The sequence below is a fragment of the Loxodonta africana genome, chromosome 10, assembly GCF_030014295.1.
Source record: "Loxodonta africana isolate mLoxAfr1 chromosome 10, mLoxAfr1.hap2, whole genome shotgun sequence".
NCBI classification, from domain to species: Eukaryota; Metazoa; Chordata; class Mammalia; order Proboscidea; family Elephantidae; genus Loxodonta; species Loxodonta africana.
The window spans coordinates 71,657,260-71,677,827 of NC_087351.1; the positions used below are offsets into that span (position 1 = coordinate 71,657,260).

General features: G+C 38.7%; 1 protein-coding gene across 1 annotated transcript in view; it reads right to left on the reverse strand.

Annotated features, from left to right (window-relative positions):
- Positions 1-964: 964 nt before the first annotated feature.
- RTN1 (reticulon 1) overlaps positions 965-20,568 on the reverse strand; it is a 245,726-nt gene continuing 226,122 nt past the window's right edge. Inside the window, exons 4-8 of the mRNA XM_064292545.1 lie at positions 6,882-7,089; positions 3,910-4,048; positions 2,344-2,413; positions 1,770-1,816; positions 965-1,684 (exon numbers count right to left, since the gene is read on the reverse strand). Of these exons, the coding sequence (XP_064148615.1) occupies positions 1,622-1,684; positions 1,770-1,816; positions 2,344-2,413; positions 3,910-4,048; positions 6,882-7,089 (527 nt within the window). The 3' untranslated portion in view covers positions 965-1,621. The remainder of the gene's footprint in view (positions 1,685-1,769; positions 1,817-2,343; positions 2,414-3,909; positions 4,049-6,881; positions 7,090-20,568) is intronic.

Here is a 20,568-nt window from a genome sequence, read left to right on the forward strand (position 1 = left end):
TACCAGTTCATTTCAGCTCACTAATGCCTAGGATATCAATCTTTATGCATTCCATTTCATTTTTGGCGACTTCTAATTTTCCTAGATTCAGACTTCGTACATTCCACGTTCTGATTATTAATGGATGTTTGCAGTTGTTTCTTCTCATTTTGAGTCATGCTACATCAGCAAATGAAGGTCCCAAAAGCTTTACTGTATGTATGTCATTAAGGTTGACTCTACTTTGAGGAGGCAGCTCTTCCCTAGTCGTATTTTGTGTGCCTTCCAACCTGAGGGGCTCTTCTTCCAGCACTATATGAGACAATATTCTGCTGCTATTCATAAGGTTTTCACTGGTCAGTTTTTTTAGAAGTGGATTTCCAGGTGCCTCTTCTTAGTCTTTCTTAGTCTGGAAGCTCTGCTGAAACCTGTCCACCATGGGCAACCCTGCTGATATTTGAAATACTGGTGGCATAGCTTCCAGCATCACAGCATTCATGCAAGCCACCACACTATGACCATCTGATTGTTGAGTAGCCTAATACAGAGGAACTTTAGTTTAAAATGGTTGTTTTTCCTATTTGTTTTATCCATCTTTGAGTGTTTAAAATACTTCTCTTTAAATCTAACCATCACCTAGGTCCAACCACATGAGAGTTTATGTTGACAAAGTCTGATCCCCTCGTGACATATATTTGTAGTTGAAACCTCGGTCAGCTTTTGGTTAAAATAACATTTTGAATAATAACTACAACATAAAAACTATCATTTTAGACGACAAAAAATGACAAACCTGTTGCTACAGAGTTGATTCCAACTCATAGTGACCCTATAGGACAGAATAGAGCTGCCTCATAGCGTTTCCAAGGAACAGCTGGTAGATTTTAACCTTTTGGTTAGCAGCCAAATGCTTAACCACTGCACCATGAGGGCTCTATTTTAGATGAAGATAAATCGAGAATTACCAATTTAAGAATAAGGGAAAACTGCAAAGTTTAATGACCATGTCAGCCGTGGATACTTGTAACTAGAATCTTAATCTTTTAATACGTAAGGTATCCCATAAAGTTATTGTTGTTGTTAGCTGCTTTTGAGTCGATTCTGACTTAATTAAACAAACACACATACATACTTGTCGAGGTGAAATGACATAATTTAAAACACTTAGGTAATAGAAATTTTACAGATCTTAAAACATTTAAAGTTTTTAGAAAATAATTTTAATGGTTTAAAAAAATTAGTAATATTACTTAAAAATTAGTAATGTTTTTAACTTGTTTTTATTTCAATTAAATTGTTATAAATTAATTTTATTTTTCCAAATCAGGTATCGTTCTTTCCAACAGCCAATCTCATTCATGGACATGGCCCAGTCCCCAGAGAGTCCTTAATATCTTTATCATACCCATTCATTATGATACCTGAAATAACCCACCGAAGGTTTGGTTTAATTGAGAGTTTTAAAATTTACACTTGTTTTCTGAAATAATCTAATTGGGAAGGGAATGAATATATTACTTAAATAAGTGAGTGAAAATCATAAGTCAACCTATTATTTTGCTACCTTTTTATTACCCCTACCTAATCCACTCAAACGCCTGCCCAAAATAATCTCTCCTGTTTATGAATTACACTATGTAACTTACTTTGCCACAATCGAATTTATGTGAGTCCTCACAAGTCCCAGATATTGGTCAATCTGTGCCTATGAAAAGAAAGAAATCATGAGCACATCCAAAGGTCACGAGGTCAAAATTTACCACGAATGTTTGACATCACACAGAACTTACCTGGTGTTTAACATACACTACAGGTAGAGTAAACATTGAAACCACAGCTGGGATGAAAAACAAATACAGTATTAAATTCTGAGAGTTATCAGTAAGAATAAGTTTACATACATATTTTTATACAGTTAGTATAATATATACTCTAATAATACTATAGCATTAGTTATAATAACCAGCATTCTAGATAAATGATGACAGGGCAGTTCACCAGGAAAATAAAAAGATTATTTTTATAATATAAGCTCTTTACAGACATTATGTCATCATTCCCGGACTACTGTGCCCTCCAAGGTGAAAATTAATCTCTATCTATAGCTTCCATTGTGAATAAGTATATATTAGAAGCCAAATAAAACCAGTTGTGGTTGAAGACAAACAAAAAAACTTCAGAATAATAAATTCATTATTATTATGATAATCTTTAATAAAACTATGATGGTAAGGGAAATGATCTGTACTCAAGGGTATCTGTGGCATTTGTGCCTAGGAATCTACCAAGACAATCTGAAAGCTAACAGTATGTCATTCTCTACATGTGTGAAACGAGACATAATAGGCTCTTGTCGGTGTTTACCCATGAGCAGCAGGGTCAGGCCGTTGAAGAGAGCGCCAACATAAGTCAGGAGCCACATCAGCACTGCAAACTGAAGAATGAAAGGATTATCAGAGCTTCTAAAACAGTGGCACATACAAGAATCTCATTTTACTGACTTTTTTTAGATTAAAATTTGAAGCAAAATACATGATAATTTTGATAGAAAATATAAGAGCAACAAGGTGTTTCAAGCTCATCAGAGAGTCAGTGAAAGAGGCTCCATCCCTTAGCCCTCCTGGAAACCTGCGAAACTCTTTGTTAAGAAATCTGAGGGACTGAATGAAATAACCCAGTCCAGGGATCGGCAAACTATGTCCTCTGTCTGTTTTTATATGGGCCCATCAGTTAAAAAAGGTTTTTACATTTTTACAGGATAAAAAAAAAATTAACACAAGAATAATATTTTGTGATGGGTAAAAATATGAAATTCAATTTTCGGTTTCGGTAAAGTTTTACTGGAACACAACCATGGCCATTCATTTACCTATTGTCTCTGGCTGCTTTCAGGCAATAATGGAAAAGTAGAGTAGTTGTGACAGTGACTGTGCCCCACAAAGACTAAAATATTTACTATCTGGGCCTTTACAAAAAAGATTTGTGGACACTGGATCTAGGCCACAATTTTTACATTTTAAATACAAATAGAAATGTCTCCTTAAATCTCCCTGGCACCTCTCGTCAGTATTACTTGGCAAGTCATATTCCAGTAGAGCACTACGGGTCAAGATCACATCGCTCACTTTTCCCTCTGCCTTTCCTTGAATAGTTACTAGGCAGCCCCTGTGTACAAGACGCCTGGCAGGGTGTGTACAAAGTGCTCTGGGGACACAGAAAACTCACAACCTTACTGGAGCTTTCCCCTACCCTGCTCATGGCCTTGACAAATCATGATGGATTGACTTCCATTTGACAGGTAAATCATAGGGAGGTGAAAGCAGCATGCCCAAAGAAATCCACTGAATTCACGAGAGCAGCAGGAATAAAACCTCAGGGTCCAGGTGCTGGCTGAGTGCTGGATCTGCCAGACCTCAATCCTTCAGATTGCTCAGCCTCTCAGTGGCAACTGTGAGGGGACACTTGGAGGTCTTGTTTTTTGGCAGACTCCAGCATTTCTTTCAGTGAAAAATTGCATGTATTCTTTGCATCCTCAAACTAGGTTTTTATTTTTTAATTAATTTTAGAAAATTGCCTGAGGAATTACAAATGGTAAGAAAAGGCAGCTTGGTGTGTTGTAAAAAGTGCAGAACTAGAAGCTGTGTGACCCTGGTTTGATTCTAGCTCTTCCAGTAACTCACTGGGCAACCTCAGACAAGTGTCTTAACCTCTCTGAGCCATAACTTTGTTAACTGTAAAATGAAGAGATTAAATTAAATGATCTCCAAGGTGGCATTTAGCTGGAGGTTTTCTAACTCTAGACCATGATTAGCATTTACTTTTTATTCTTCATTACGTGGTAGCTTATAATACTATGTCTTTAAAAAAAAAAAAAAGTCTTTAGGGAAAATAAAATCAAGACTGTAAAGTGAATGGTGTAAGCAATCATACTTTTAAGGAATCCACCAGGTCCTGGACGAGAAAGAGCCTCCTCAGCTCTTTAAGCGTGTTGTTCACGTAGAACTGCAGGCAGTCGGTGTACTTCTGAATCTGCTCCTGAGAAAGGGTGATCTCGAGCTCCAAGTAGGCCCTGTCAAAACCCACCATCCCCACAGGGAACCATCAGAGGGGATCATGAAACAGGCTGGCTGGCACTGTACCCCATTAACCGCTAAGCTTTCCTTCTCTCACTCTGAAGATGACAGGTGGTCATCTCAGGGGTTTATACAATCAAGTAGGCCACAAGGCACTGTACGCCCCTCTTCTAGTACACTGGAGAACACAGGATCATGGCTCGTAGTGGGGCATTGTAACTGTTTCTCTGTACCAAAGAGAAAGTGTGAGCTGCCAATTCAGGAAAACTGGCAGGGACTAGAGAAAAGTCAGCCCAAATTAGCTTATTTGTTGAATTCTCTTATATTCCTGGCCCACTAGGCAGTTGGTAAAACCTGCACTTTTCTTGGTTGCATGGAGATGAATCTTTTTAAATAGGCGAGATACCCGAAAATCCTAACTGCCAATTCTGGCTGCTCATCGAAACTCTAAGAGTTCATGTTTAAATTCCAGAATTTACTTCCAGGTTCTATTTAGAGAGCACTGAAAACTCAGTCTGGGCCATGTTAAAATACTCATTGGTTCTGTTTTAGTAATTACATTTTTTATTTATTCAAATGGTTAAATTTAATTTTTGGGTGAATAAACCAGGCTTCCCAAATATATATAAGGCAATCCAGCTCAGCATCTTCCTGTTCCATGCTAACCCACAGACATCAACTTTCCCTCTCTTCTTCCCTCCGTTCTTTCATGACCTGCCCTCCACCGTTTTACAACAGTGCCATGTTGTCTTGTTGTCTGCCTCCAAGACATCCCTATGGTTCTTACAATGCTTATCTAACCAGGGCTTCAAACCTGTTCATTCCAGTTCAAACCCCTGCTGAGAATTTGCATTTCCACCCCAGAAATACTGAATTAACAAGATCCCCAGGTGATTCTTATGTACACTAAATTTTGAGAATCACTTCTCTACTAATGGTTCTCAGAACTGTTCCCTAATCAGAAGTATTAGCATTGCCTGGGAACTTATTAGAAATGCAAATTCTTAGCAGGGGCTGGAACCAGAACTAACTGGTTTGAAGCCCTGTATCTAACTCTGGGAATTGAGGTGAAAAGGGTAAAGCAGAGTTTGGTGTGAGTTTTAGGGACTTTATGTTTAAATAATGTGTTTTTTTTGCCCCTTTAATAAAAATAGAAAAATACTGATTTGTCAAGATAGTGTGTTCCAGTTCAAAATGTACTCTGAGTCAAATATTCCTTTCACTGATCAAAATGACTTAGTCAGAGGAAAGTTTTAAATTTCAAATTTGTCACCTTAAGGAAGATAAGCCAGTTGAGCTAATTGTAGACTAATTGTTAGACTCTTGTTCCTATAACTGGGTACTTGAAGATACAAGCTAAATGAGAGGTTAAGTTCTCCATTTAACATAACAGCCTTGGTACCAAGACCTTGTGAGAAAGAAGTCTTGCTCAAATGGCTAAGGGCAGAGAAGGGGCCAGGGGAGGACTCTAAAGGTATGGACTCTGATCACAAGCTAGGGCCACTGAAGCAGACAACGCATACATATGCCCTGTTGAGATGACACTCCGCTTCTGCGGCTCTTCTCACGTTTGGGGATGGGAACTTGTGTGGCCAAGCTATAGCCCAGAAGATGCATTAACGCTGCATTACAAGCCCAAATATATACCAAGGGCAAGGATGTCCAGACTATAACTGTCTTCTACCCTGAGCCCAGGAATCCAACTGGGAAGGGACTCTGATATACAGCCTTTTGCCCCCGTAAGCAGGTGTCTTTTCCCTTTTTAAGAGCCTGGTGTTGCTGAGGCCTTGATTCAGCTGACTGGTGAGGGTGAGAAGGTGAGTCATGGAGGACTCAGAGAAGTTGTGGGTGAGTGACTAAGGCTGGCCCAGAAGAGATTCTGCAGCATCATTTATTTCCATCTGTTATCTGGGACTCAGAACTGTCCCTTGGATAGAGGAGTGAAGACACCTGCAGTGGAGCCTACACTCTGGGGCCAGGTACCAGGAAAGGGGGTGAGACTGACAGACAGTGCCCAAAGCTCCCAGGGTTTATAAGTTAGCACTGGGAGATAAACTGGGGGTGGAGTTGAGAGGCATGCAGCTGGCAATGCTAATACTCCCCTCTAACACATTATACATATTCTCTCAGTACATTGCCTTTTTAGAGATTTCTTCCTCCTCACCGTCCTTCTAATCAGATGTCTTCAGTATAAAAATGCAGAGGAGGGCACATTAGGAGGCTCTTCCTGAACCTTGTGCCCCTCAGAGGGCTGGCCCTTCAGGAACCAGAAAGAACATGAAAATAAAAATCAAACACCCTAGTCCTAGCTCTGTGATATTCACTGGCCATGTGAACTTGGGCAAGCCACTTCTCTTCTTGGAGCCTTAGTTTTTCCACCTGTAAATAGGTATTGTAATGCCCACCCTGCCTTCTGCACAGGGTTGAGAAGATTAAGTAACTGTTGAAACACTCTTTAGATTATAGAACATTGCACACTTAGAATGGATTATGATTTCTACTAGTTGTAGGAGTAATTAAAATGTGGAGCCCTGCTGGTGCAATGGTTAAGAGCTTGGCTACTAACCCAAAAGTCGGCAGTTCAAATCTACCAGCCACTCTTTGGAAAACCTCAATAAAGCAATTAGTGTTGGAATAAGGATAATTGAGTTTTTTCCAGAAATTCACCAGAAATATTAGCTATTAAAAGACAGGGTATTAAGAAAATCTCTAACCGGTCTGTTATGTCTCAGACAAACATGATGGAAAGTAAGTCTGTGATCTGAAACAGAGCCAGAGGGGAAGAGCAATGGGAGACTTGGGGAAGGGCTGGAAACCTGGGGCACTCACTTGAAAGGGTGGCCCTCGTCGGTCTTCTGCACAGCTTGTAAAACAGACTTGTAGATGCGGAAACTGATGGTGGCTGAGAGCGCAGCAAGGGCCAGATAGGCCACGACACTCACAACGCTGAACTGGGTCAGGGAGAAGAGCAGCAGCAGGAAGCTCCCAAACACTATTCCTGTCTGCTTGATGTCCCGCCAGTAGAGCAGGTCAATAGCTGTGGGGAGGAGACACAAAACACATACCCGCTCAACACTGGAAACACCACTAGGCGAGCTACTGCAGCTGGTTCCTCAAAGCTACAGTTGCTGCAGATTCTCACCTGGCATTTGGTTCCTAAACACAGCGAGTCGATACATGACTATGCCAAGGGCGTTTCAGTCATTTGGGTTTGGAAGAATCTTTTCCATCCCTGAGGACAGTTCTCAAATTTACAGGTAAGAAAAAGCAGTTGAATCTCCAGGGACTGTATTTCTGAGTGTATCTCTATGAGTTATGCCATTCCTCCAGAGGCCCTAACCATGTGACTTTGAAACAAATTGGAAATGCACAGGCCTCTGTGAAGTACCGGTTCTCTACCAAATCAAAGAACCAAACCTGTTGCCGTCGAGTCAATTCCGACTCATAGCGACCCTACAGCTCAGAGTAGAACCACCCCATAGAGTTTCCAAGGAGCACCTGGTGGATTTGAACTGCCGACCTTTGGTTAGCAGCTGTAGCACTTCACCACTACGCCACCAGGGTTTCTGTTCTCTTCTTTAAAATGGTATTAATTATATGGGGATCTTGCTTCTCTGCTGATCATTTCATGTCTCAATTGTAGCCTATTGATGTATATACAACAGCGATGCAAATCCCCCAGCTGCTGAGAGGTGGTTGGAACAGTAGTGCCGTTAGCAACATGGAGGAAGCCCAGGAGACCTCAGCCAGTTCCAAAAGCATCTGGACCAAGGTACCGCTGCAACCAAAATAAGAGCAAAACCAAGGGGCTACGGGTTGTCCCAAAGAACCTGAGGGTGACATTTGGATTAGGCCATTTTGTACAACATGATTTGTTTGCTTACATTCTGTGATTTAAAACTCTGGGTGCAAGCTTTAAAATCTATATCACATCCATCATTCAGTTATTACCCTCTTTCAATTTAGAAACAAAAATCCAAAAGGATAAAGCCATGGTGCTTCAAATGTGATATAAAATGCAAAATATTTAGAATATTCCTGTCACCAGAATATGAAAAAAAGCATAAAAACGTTGCTGAAGAATGTACGCAAAATCCTTCTCCAGTTAGACAAGGAAAAATGGTTTTTATACAATATTTTGCCAATTTTCAAGAAGAGAAAAAAGAGGCAAAATTCAATGAAAGTGGCATTTGCTTACACTGATTCATGTGGAGTGCACCTGGAGATGCAGAATTAGATACCAGTCATTGGCTCAAAGGAAAGCAGAGGTGGCCAGGTTGAAGAGATCAGGGAGCTGCTCCCAGCATACATGGGTGTGCAGTTAGCTGAATGAACAGTACTGGAAAAATCACATAGCCTGATGACAACTCTGAGACTATCAAGGTGACATAAGAAATGTTGCAGAGAATTAACTCCTTCCTCAGAGTATTTGCTCAGGCTGGCTGGAGAATAAATCAAGGGTTTAAAGTCCGGACAGCTCTTTTATAATAGACTGAGGATACCCCCAGCAATCTAAAGCTGGAGAAAGAGTTTCTTTTGAGCTGATCCACCTTTTATCTGCACCTTCTCTTCTCCTCCCAGGCCCCAACCTGGTCCATCAATGATATTAACTCAGAAAGATTCCAGTAGGCAGTCATTTTGTTCGGGATAAATTTGTTCCCTTTCCCCTACAATGCTCTGTAATGCAGGAAATAGAGGAGGGGACCACAAGCACAGAGTAGGCTGTAACAAAGATTTTTTTTTCTCTTTGAGTAGAGCTGGTCCTACAAGTAGGTTTGCAGAGCAAAGGAAAAGCCCTCCTGCTCTAAAGCCTCCCTCCTCTCCCTCCCCCAGCCACCAGTCACTCTGACATCCCACCATCAGAAAATCATTCCTTTGGCTCAATCCTATTTATCTTCAAAGTATTCTTCATCTCTTTTTTTTAATGCAAATATTCCAGAATGAGATAATGCATTACAGAGTTGCTTGTCATCAACAACAAAATTGGAATGAGTTCACCAAATGGTTGTCCTTTTAGAAGAGTTTATTGATAACAGAACACAAAAATTATGATCCTTTTTAAGCAGAGAAGAGGGATCTTTTGGAAGGCATGACCTGTAAGAAACCCCTGGGACCCTAAGGGTAGATGATAGAAAGGGGAAGGGATTGCCACAGATGCCTGGCTCCCCATGGTCTTGTCAATTGAACTGAAGGTCCTTGGGGCACTAGAGCCTCCCAGTATTTATACTGTTTTGTGCAGGGGAAGGGAAAAGTGGGGAATAAAAAGGGACTAAAACATCATCATTATCTGAAGTGTTACCTTTTCCACATTCACTCATTTATTCAGCATACATTGTTGTTAGGTATCGTCGAGTCAATTTTTGACTCATAGTAACCCCATGTGACAGAGCAGAACTTCCCTATAGAGTTTTCTAGGCAGTAATCTTTATAGGATCACCAGGTCTTACTCCCACAGAGCCACTGGGTGGTTTTCAACCCCCAACCATTCAGTTAGCAGCTGAGCGCTTAACGCTTGTGGCACCAGGGCTCCTCTATTCAGTATATGCTGAGCAAGAACTAAGTGCCAGCCTTTGTGCTAGGTGCCAGGGATATAAAATAAATGAACTGTAAAAAAAAAAAATTAAAAAAACCCTCAGGCTTACATGGCAGACATATTTGGAAACAAATACATCACAAGGCAGCTACCCAAAACCCAGTGCCATCGAGTCAATTCTGACTCATAACGACCCTATAGGACAGAGTAGAAAGGCCCCATAGAGTTTCCAAGGAGTGCCTGGTAGATTTGAACTGCTGACCCTTTGGTTAGCAGCTGTAGCACTTAACCACTACGCCACCAGGGTTTCCACAAGGCAGCTAGGGAAGGCAAACACACCCATTCATTAGATATGAAGGTACGTGGGAGGACCTGCAAGTAAATTTAAGGCAAAGAAGGGATGTAATTTTCTAATTTCAAGTGAATTGCCTGAACCCTGGTAAAAATGTTATGCCCACTAGAAAAACCATGGGAATCTACAGTCACCCGTTCACCCAAGGATGGTAGGCTGGGGCTTTACCTGAAGAAGCTGAAGATAAGACAGTGTTAACTAAGTAACATTAATTTGGTGTGGAACCATCACACAACAGGTTTTTCAATGAACTTGATAAGATTGCTGGGTGTTTCTAATTATAAGGTTAACAAAAGAATGATTATCTTAAAACAGTAGGATGTTGATTCTTTGAGACATGACAATCTGTTTATGTAGATTTGGAAATATTCAAAGCACCTTCATACGTTATCTCATTTAATCTTCACAATAAACTCCTTTAGAGAGCTATATAACAGGTGAGGAGGCTAAAAGTTAAGAAACTTGCATCCTGACTAGTTAATAGGAAAAGCAGGATCAAATTCTAAGTTTGATGCTTTTTCCAAAACGGTTGCCTCTCTTTTTGTTATATGTTAAATATCCCCAAAACCATGCAAAATTAATTTGGGTTAACTTGAACTATATTTAAATCTGATTCTAGAGGTAGATATTGAAAGTGAAACTTTTCTTTTTAAGGGAAAGTTAGTCATATCAATAGCAAGAAGTTACTCATCATCTACTATCTAGTAAGCACAGGAATGAAGAGATTATAAAATTTGGTACTGTTTTTAAGGAATTCGAGGCATAGTTGGGAAGACTGGCCATTCATTTAAAAAAAAAATGTTGAAACAATGCCAATATATCTTGTGCTGTTGGAGGTGGCCAAAGTTAATTGGATAGTACCGGAAATGACAGAAGAAAGTGGATGTAGGAGCCCTGGTGGTGCAGTGGTTAAGTGCTCGACTGCTAACCAAAAGGTCAGCAGTTCAAACCCATCAGCTGCTTGGGAGATGAAAGATGTGGCAACCTTCTTCCATAAAGAGTACAACTTTGAAAACGTTGTGGGGCAGTTCTACTCTGCCTATAGTGTGGCTATGAGTCAGAATTAACTCCAAGCAAAGGGTTAAGTTGGTTTATGAATGCAGTGAACAATTTATTAAGGAAATGGGGGAATAAAAGGGAAATATTATGAAGGATTACTTGACAAGAATGGTGACTAATTAGCTGTGAGAGAAAGGAGTAAGAGCTAATTAAGGGTGAAAGCAACATTTCAAACTTAGGTGAATGAGTGATTAGTATGATTGACAAAATAGGAAATCTGGGGGCGAAATGGTTTGGGAAAAAGCTGTCATTTGTTTTTAAACCTACAGATTCTGACATGATGATGTTTAAAGCAGGGTATTTTGACATAGCTTGGGGCAGAGCTGGAATAGGGATCATGAATGAGGCTATAATATACAATTCTTCCTAATATTTTTTTAAAGCAGGGAACTTAAATTTGCCTTTTAGGCTTTGTCAGAGCAGCACTGCATTAAAATGGCCAGTAATATATATATTCAATGAATGAATATATATAGGAGATAATTGGAAATGTGGGGCTGAATTTTAATTAAAAAAAAAAAAACCCACTGCCACAGATTCTGACTCATAGTGACCCCATAGGACAGGTTAGAACTGCCCCATAGGGTTTCCAAGAAGTGGCTTGGTGAATTCAAACTGCCGACCTTTTGGTTAGCAGCTGAGCTCTTAACCACTGTGCCACCAGGGCTTCGAAATTTAATAAAGAGGGGTTGAATATTTATATTTGGGTGTCTTATGAATGGAAATAATGATTATTTAAGTCATGAGAAGGGATTATGCCTCCATGGGAATGGAGGCTAAAGAACACATTTTAGGATAGGACTATATTTCATAGGTCAAAGGAGTAAATGGAGCTATAAAAAGAGGGTTCTGAGTGTTAGAAGGGGAACTACAATAGTTTAGGTCATAGCAGTCAAGCAGAAGACTTTTCGGAAGAAAAGCGTAGGTTACAGTGTGGAATGATATAGCCAGAACGAGGAAAATGAGACTGAGAAATGAACACTGGATTTGGAGGCTGGAAGGTCATTCACAACTGGAGAGAGGAGATTTAGGAGTAGTGGGGATGGAAGCCATGTTGTGAGGGGCTGGGTAGGTGGCGGGAAGTTCTAAGTAATAATGATCAATAGAAAAGTAGTTTGGGGAGTAAAAGCAACTAGTAACCTTTTAGGGTGAGCAAAAACTGGGAATGTTAGTGGAAAGGGAGGGAGTGAGAATTCTGGAAAGAGGAGATATTTGATGAAACAAAGTCTTAGAGAAGGTAGGAAAGGATAGGATTAATCATAGCTCTTCCTTTTCAAAGGAGAGGAAAGAGGGATGAGTAAAGATACAGAAACATTTGGGAACTTGTGAGAGAGGCTACAGGTATGTTTTGAGGTGAAAAGGGAACAATATAAAGAGGTTTTAAGTAGATTAACTCAAATATTCTCTGGAAAATGAGTCATGAAGTCTTCCAGAGACTGAGGAGGTTAAGGGTACGGCTTTAAGACAGTAGAAAGAGTCAGGACTTACAGTACCCAATAGAGTTGTGATGAGCCACATGTGGCTACCAGGCACTTGAAATGTGTCTGGTCCCAATTGAGATGTGCTGTAAGTATAAAGTACATACGAAGACCTAGTTCAAAGAAAAGAATGTAAAATATCTCATTAATGCTTCTTATATTGATTATGTGTTGAAAAGATAATACTTTGGATATTTTGAGTTAAATAAAATATATTATCAAAATAAATTTCACTTATTTCTTTCTGCTTTTAATGTGGCTACTAGAAAATTTAAAATTACATCTACGGCTTACAATTACCCTACTATTGAATGGTGCTGATCTAGAAAACACACTAAGGATTCAAAAGAGGAATGAATAAAAGGAATGTCAAAAAGTAAAGGGGTTTGGTTAGAGTTAACAGTTCCTGGTGGGTTCAGTCAACAGGGTTACATGCTAGCTGTTTTGAGCAACAGACAGTAGGGCTGACCAAGGGCTATGAATCGGTATAAGATACATGGCCAGAGGAGTCTAAGATCCAAGAGGACAAAATTGAAATGACCAGCCCTGGGGCCCAGGCTGGGAATGACAAATGGTTAAGGCAGCAGGGAATTGAGGGGCTGGGAGAATGGCAATGGCTATTTGTGGTCAGAGTACAGGCTAATGGCCCGAAGGTCTGATGAGTCAGTGGGAGGTGATGAAGTGATCAGAGAATTTTTGTGTTCCAAATCTAATGTGTAAATGCCAATTTCTCATATTTTAATTTTGCTTAGAGTGATGAAATCTGGTATAGGAAGCTTTATAGTATTCAATCCACAAAAATAGGCTTTTGAATAAAGTTTCCCGAGAACACATGTAAGAAAGATATAATTCTTTAAGTGCAACGATTATCCCAAGTACTCGAACCCACCAGCCACTTCTCGGGAGAAAGATATGGCAATCTGCTTCTGTAAAGATTTACAGCCCTGGGAACCCTATGGGGGCAGCTCTGCTCTGTCCTATAGGGTCATTACGAGTCCGAATCGACTGGACAGCAATGGGTTTATTTTTTTAGTCTTCAGGTATACCAAAGTAAAGAAAGCCTTTCTCTTCTTCCAACAACTTTGTAATGCAGAAAGGTCATGGGATAGTTTAAACAGCTGAGCACACATTCACTATGCTTGCTCGGTAGGACATGTATATTACTGTATTGATTTGCTAATCATAAATATTAAAGTTACTTTGCTAAAAACCAAGAGCATTTTGTAAAAAAGATTCTGAAATGAGAGATCAGTGTGTCCTATCAATTTGATAAAAAGACTGGGCTTTGGTGACCTCATCTAAGTCCTCCAAAGCACAGGTGTGAGCAAACACTGTAGCTTGCGTGGCATTGGCTTAGAGCTAATTTAGTGAAGGGTGAACTGGCAGACTTGAAGAATCCTAATATCAGATGCTGAAGCTAGTGTTACTCTTATTTCTGCATTCTAATCAAGAACAGAAAAGAAAAATAAAAGTGATCCAAGGGTTGAGTTAATAGCTAAATGTAAATTAAATCCTATGTCAAATTTCTAAAAAGAAAGTCCTTTGCTGCAGTCCAATTTTTTTGTTTGGAATACTATTTTAAATGTATTCAATTATATGACCCAAAAGTGACGGCAGCACTCAGAAAGTTTATTAAAAATTCATAAATTTAAAAGACAGTGGTATGACCATTCATATTTTATGTATAAAGCAAAATATGGCATAAGTATATAATATAAAATGGCCATAGATTGTGCACAATTATCTTAATTATTGCACCATATTCTTAAATGTATTTATTTATGTTCCATCTTAGTTCAGAAAAGATTTTGGGTGGCATTATATCACTTGCTACATGACAAGTAATGCTACTTTTTAAAAGGCCAAGTAAAAAAATATGAGAAATTATTGTTCATAGACAACATCAGTATTTCAATAAAAGAATCACTGAAAAATGATATGCTATTCACTTTTATTTACTTTTTAGCAAGCTTCCAATTGACTAGGTTGGCTGCTAACCAAAAGATTGGCTGCTCGAATCCACCAGCCGCTCCTTGGAAACCCTATGGGGCAAGTTCTACTCTGTCCTATAGGGTGGGTCACTATGAGTCATGGAATCCACCCTACGGCAATGGGTTTGGTTTTGGTTTTGTGAAAATTATTAGAAGGCTAGAAAAACATTGAGTTAAAGCAGCTGAGTCCAAAGCATTGATAGAAAAGCCAGCTTCTCTGACTGATTTTTATGGGGCAAACAAAATATCACCACAAAATGTTAACAAGAATAGATAGTAGTAATTTTCTCTATTTTAACTTTCCCTTATTTTACTGTAAAATTGGAGAAACGTAACGAAAGTAGATGTAATAAAATACTTTAAACATACAGAGACATTTAAAGATAATATCTTCTAGTCAATTAATCTGAGTTTCATTTACTATGAGACAATTTCCCATATAAATTAAAACTTTAAATGGTAATCCAATCCAGTATCCCAGAACCCAAAGAAGAACCTGCTGGGAGGGATTTTTGCTGATAAGACACCTACAGTGATTCCATTTTCAAGGCGATTCTTTCATACCTTCTAAATGTAGGCAATATGGCTGTCAAGAGAAAAATGCCAACACTATCTATTTCTAGACGTTTCAGTAATTTTGCAGATTTCTTTAAAGGGAAGACATTAACTCTGGTGTTTCCCACAGACAGTAAAAGAGCACAGCGTCCACATGGATGATCCTCTACTTCCAGTGAGCTTTGGTGGCACGAAGGAAAATGAAAGACTTGCTTGCCGAAACCGCAGCCAGCATCCGTCTCTGGTACTATTCTTCCATGGAAGACAAGAGCAAACACACGATTTATCCCTCAGATTGGACTGAGGGCAAAAAACTGCTTTTATGCCCCGGAAGGGCTAACTATTTATTCCTGCTAGCTCTAACTGCTATGAAAGCACATTCCCACATTCTCGGGAAACATTGGTGGCTCAATGGTAGAATTCTCGCCTCCCATGAGAAAAACCCGGGTTTGATTCCCAGCCGATGCACTTAAAGATTTATTTCATTTGGAAACCCTGGTGGCGTAGTGGTTAAGAGCTACGGCTGCTAACCAAAAGGTCGGCAGTTTGAATCTACCAGGTGCTCCTTGGAAATTCTATGGGGCAGTTATACTCTGTCCTATAGGGTTGCTATAAGTCGGAATCGACTCTACGGCAGTGGGGTTTTTTTGTCATATTCTCAGTGCTACAAAGTTAACATGGTGGTGCTTAGGCTCTTTGTCACAGTGATGGAGTGGGCCTGGCCAGAAAGTGAAGCATCAGGACCACGAATTTAAGAAAGGGTGGCCAGCTTCTCCTGCTAAAAACACACAAAACAAAAAACCAAATCCATTGCCATCGAGTCAATTCCAACTCATTGAGACCGTATAGGACTGAGTAGAACTGCCTCATAGAGCTTCCAAGGAATTCCTGGTGGATCTGAACTACCGACCTTTTGATCAAAAGCCATAGCTCTTAACCACTATGCCACCAGGGTTTGCTAAGTCTCCAGCGAATCCAGGGGGCTCACTTGGAAGGGTCTCTAAAGGGCAACTGGTCAAAGGGAGAGATTACCCCATGAAGGAAAAAAGAAGCTTTGGGCACATAGTAATTGAGGCATGTAATTTTCAAGGTATTGAGTAATGAACATCTTCATCTACTTTTTCTTTAGGTTTTCTAATCAAAACAAAGTATGAAACCAGTTCATTTGGGTTACTGGTCATTGGTCATAATTAACTACAAAATTTTAAGCCTGTGCCATATCTTTTAAAAAGCCATTGTTATCGTTTTAGCGGAAGTAATGCCTAGACAAGAGCCATAGAGGTAGACAGTTGTTGGCTTTAAAAAAAAAAAAAAAGAATATATTTCAATCTTCTGAACAAGCCCATAATGACAAAAAAATGTCTCTTGAAAAGAAGAAAATGAAAAGTAATAATCCTTCACAGTATCTCTACTCTGTTCAATAAAATACGTCCTTCCTAATGCTGACTGTTACTAGATTTGAGGTTTGCAAATCCGCAGTTTGGTGAAATGCTTCTGAAGGAAGGAGATGGAATATGACCACACTTCAATCATCCCCATGGATGGAACTGAAATGAATCCTAAAAGTCAAAACTTGTTAAATTGTGCTTTTCATTTGTTCATAATTAACACCAGTTTTAGCAAAAAATTTGAAAATTATGTTGGAATAATTCCCCCCTGCCTTTGGCAATGCAGAAGATAAGATTTAAAGATTCTATTTTTGTGAAGCAATAAAATAACTTTATTTTGATTTAACTTAAAAAATAAAACTTAAAACACACTTTGGGGAAACAGAATTCTATACTTCTATGTTCTAAAACGCCTAACAATTTTCCTGTCTTATTTGAAATGAATGCTACTGAGAATACAATTACAACTATCAAGGTTTTAAAATAGTTATTATTACTAAATGTCACTTAGGCAAGAAGATGGCTTTTAAACAACAATTAATACCAAATTCTTAGCTTTGAGATATTAACACATGGGCCAAATATGTGCACAATGTAGGACAGCAGGTTGAGAAGCATGAACAATTTGCTTGTGACATACATTTAATTATTTAAAAAATGAAGGTGATATTGAAAGCTATTCACTAAAGATCTATCTCTTGTCTGATTTCATTTTGCTGGATTCAGTGGATTTTAGAATTCTATTGTTAGGTAATTTAAAATATATAAATTACTTCACAGATTCTGTTCCCGAATGCATTGGCTAGAAATGAGCACAGAATATCATTTCAAATATAAACAGAGAGATAGAGAGAGGTCTCTTTAAAATGATGAAGAAGAAAGGATCTGCTGACTATGATGGGAGGTTTCATCCACAATCGGTATTAATATACAGTAATCATAACGCTTTAGTCTGAGAGTGTCAGGATTATTACTATCTTTAATGAAAACAAAACAAAACAAAAAACCCAAACTAGTTGCCGTGGGACCGATTCTGACTCCTGGCAACCCCACGTGTTTCAGAGTAGAGCTGTGCTCCGTAGGGTTTTCATGCTGTGATCTTTTGGAATTTGATCCCCAGGCCTTTCTTCTGAGGCACTTCTGGGTCGATTAATTGCCAGCCTTTCAGTTAGTAGCTGAGCACTTAACCATTTGTGCCACTCAGGAACTCCATATTAATTTGTTGAAATCTGAGAAAAATAATAGATTTGAAGATGTAGATTTAGATCAGCATTTTTGTTAATCTTCCTCACCCCTAGGGAGTCTTGGTGGCACAGTGGTTAAAGTGATCAACTGCTAACCAAAAGGTTGGCTGTTCGAAACCACCAGCAGCTCCATGGGAGAAAGATGTGGCAGTCTGCTTTCGCGGAGATTTACAGCCTTGGAAACCCTATGGGGTCAATATGAGTCGGAATCAACTCGATGGCGGTGTGTTTTCTCACCATGGTGAATTTTCCTTTAAAAAAAAAAGGAAGTTAGAGAGATCCATCTACATAGTCTAAAACTAAAAATTATTCTACACAATTGATGTATATCATAGTTGTTTTCTTAATTTTAGGAAGGAATTGCTCAGATAGTAAAGGAACATATCAGAAATTCTGTAATTCTTTCAGTTTCATGTCAACTTCTTTTAAAACTTCTGTTAAATGCAGGCAAAAATCATTTTAAATACTTTTTGAAATGTGTACAACCTTGTCTTATAAAAACTGTTCTTGTTGCCTACCTAGCCTTCTAGCTTCATTTTCTACTGAAAAAGGAAATTGTACAATATTTATCAAATATTAACATTGCTTAATTCTGGGTGGTAGGACTGGTTGACTTGTGGTTTTATTTTGAATCTTTCTTTTATCAACTGAAATTTTCACAATGTGAATTTTTAGAAAAACTATAAAGCCATTATTGTCTCCCAAAACTTTGAAATATTACCTGTATAAGGATTTTCTTGAAAATGATCATAAATTGTGATAAAAAGGAGACCTTTATTTGCAATTGAATAACTGACTACCTACATTTGGTACACTCTTGGCATAATGAGTTTTCTTTCATTTAAAAAAAAAATTCCCAGCTAAGTCAGTTTTCCCACTGTATCTTATTAGAATCTGTAGAGAGGGAATTTGAAAAGATAATATTTATGTTGTAATATTTGTACAATATTTTAGTAATATCAAGTCCAAATAGTTAGACTTGATATCACTATTTTCTATAAAAGCTGATTTTGATAAAAGATGCTATTAGTCTGCTTTTATGTGTGTATATAAAATTGTTTCTACCAAATGACATTTTCAGAAGACAAATATTTCTTTGCTTTACTGTGGCTACAGCAGACATTTCCTCTGTGTATGCTGGGAGGTTTGGCTGTTTAATAAATGATTTGAACTAACTGCTTTCAGAATGGACTACTCCAAAGAAGTGTTTCCACAGAGCATTTGTTAGGTCAGCAGAGAGTTTTCAAAATATTTTATTTTGTAAAAAAACAAAAACAAATGCTTTTAGGTTATATTCTCTGGGAAATGTTTCATTCCCTGCCACTGTTTTGCCTGACAGAGATCAACCCACTACCAGACGAATTTGTTGAATAACAGTAAAATCTGGAAAAAATCAGTTTTAGAGCACAAACTGAATGATGTGGATGGATGGTTCTGGCCAAACCTTGTTTCCCTCTCACAGTGCCATTTGGATTTGAGTAGTATGGTACAGTAGTTAAAAGTATAGGCTTTGGTAGATTGCATGTCTGGTTACCTCTGTGAGCAACTGCCTCCTTTGCCATGAGAACCGAAGAACTGCATGGTGCCCAGCTAGCATTACTGGTCATTTTGATCAAAGATTCTACAGAAGAATCCTGATCAAAAGGGGGAAGAATGTGGAACAGAATTTTAACTTCTCAATGGAATCTAGACTTTCTAAAGCCATTGAGACTGGCTGAACCCCTGAAGTTATTACCCTGAGATAATCTTTAAATCTTAAGCCAAAATTATCCCCTAAAGTCTTCTCTGATCCAAACAATAAAAAAAAAGAGTTTAGCTTAATTAGTACAGAATGCCTGCCTTGAGCATTGTGCTCATTTAAAGAATTATCTATGTGAGATCAAATAGACAATAGCAACTTGAAAAGTTAGATGAGAAGCTTAGGGGACAATGAGTTTAAGTCAATGGTGGTGGAACAATAAGGAGAAGGATGGCAAGGATGTTTGCACAACCTGAAGAATGTAATCAATGTCACTGACATGTACACGTAGAAATTGTTGAATTGGTGTATGTGTGTATTTTCACCAAAAAAAAGTATAAGCTTTAGGATCAGACTGCCCTGTGTTCAGGATCCAGATATACCCTAAGACAAATTACTGACCTCAGTCTTAATACCCTCAGTTTCCCCATCTATAAAATGAAAGTAACAATAGTCTCATGGAGGCGTAAGTAACACAACACATGTAACAAGAGCTTAGGAAAGCAACTGGTACATAGATAATATTTATGGAGAATTTAGGATGATTATAATGTGACAAAAAACGGCATATGTTTATCAAGATAACTTCCTTGTTGCTAAATTTTGATTTTCCTATCCTATAAAGATTAACCTATGTGAATGTTATCTTGGAAGAGGTAAATGAGAGTTCACATTTTGTAACTCAAAATAGTAAGTGTTGAGATGGAAAGAGTTCTAGACTTTAAGCCAGGAATGTCACGTTTTACTACTCAATTTGCCACTTACCCTAAAACCCTGGGCAAGTCACTTGACCTCTTTGAGCCTCATAATGTCCAACAGTGAAGTGAAAAGCTCCAATGAGATGATGTTTGGCAAAACAAAAAAGTATATAAACATGAGGGGTTATTACACCCACATAACCACCATTATCTAGCTTGTTCATATTTTTAGAAAAGCCACTGAGGAAAAAACCATCCACCTCAGAGGCAGATGGCAGATGGCAAAATAATGAAAAGTGAGTGGTCCTGGGATCAGACAGCTCAGGCTTGAATTCAGCCTCTGCCACTTACTAGCTGTGTGCTCTGAAGAAAGCCTCAGTTCATCACCTGTAAAGTAGGAATAATAATAAAACTTAAACCTTACAGAATTTGTGAAGATAAAATGCAATTATACAAGTAAAGCACACAAGTGCTTAACAA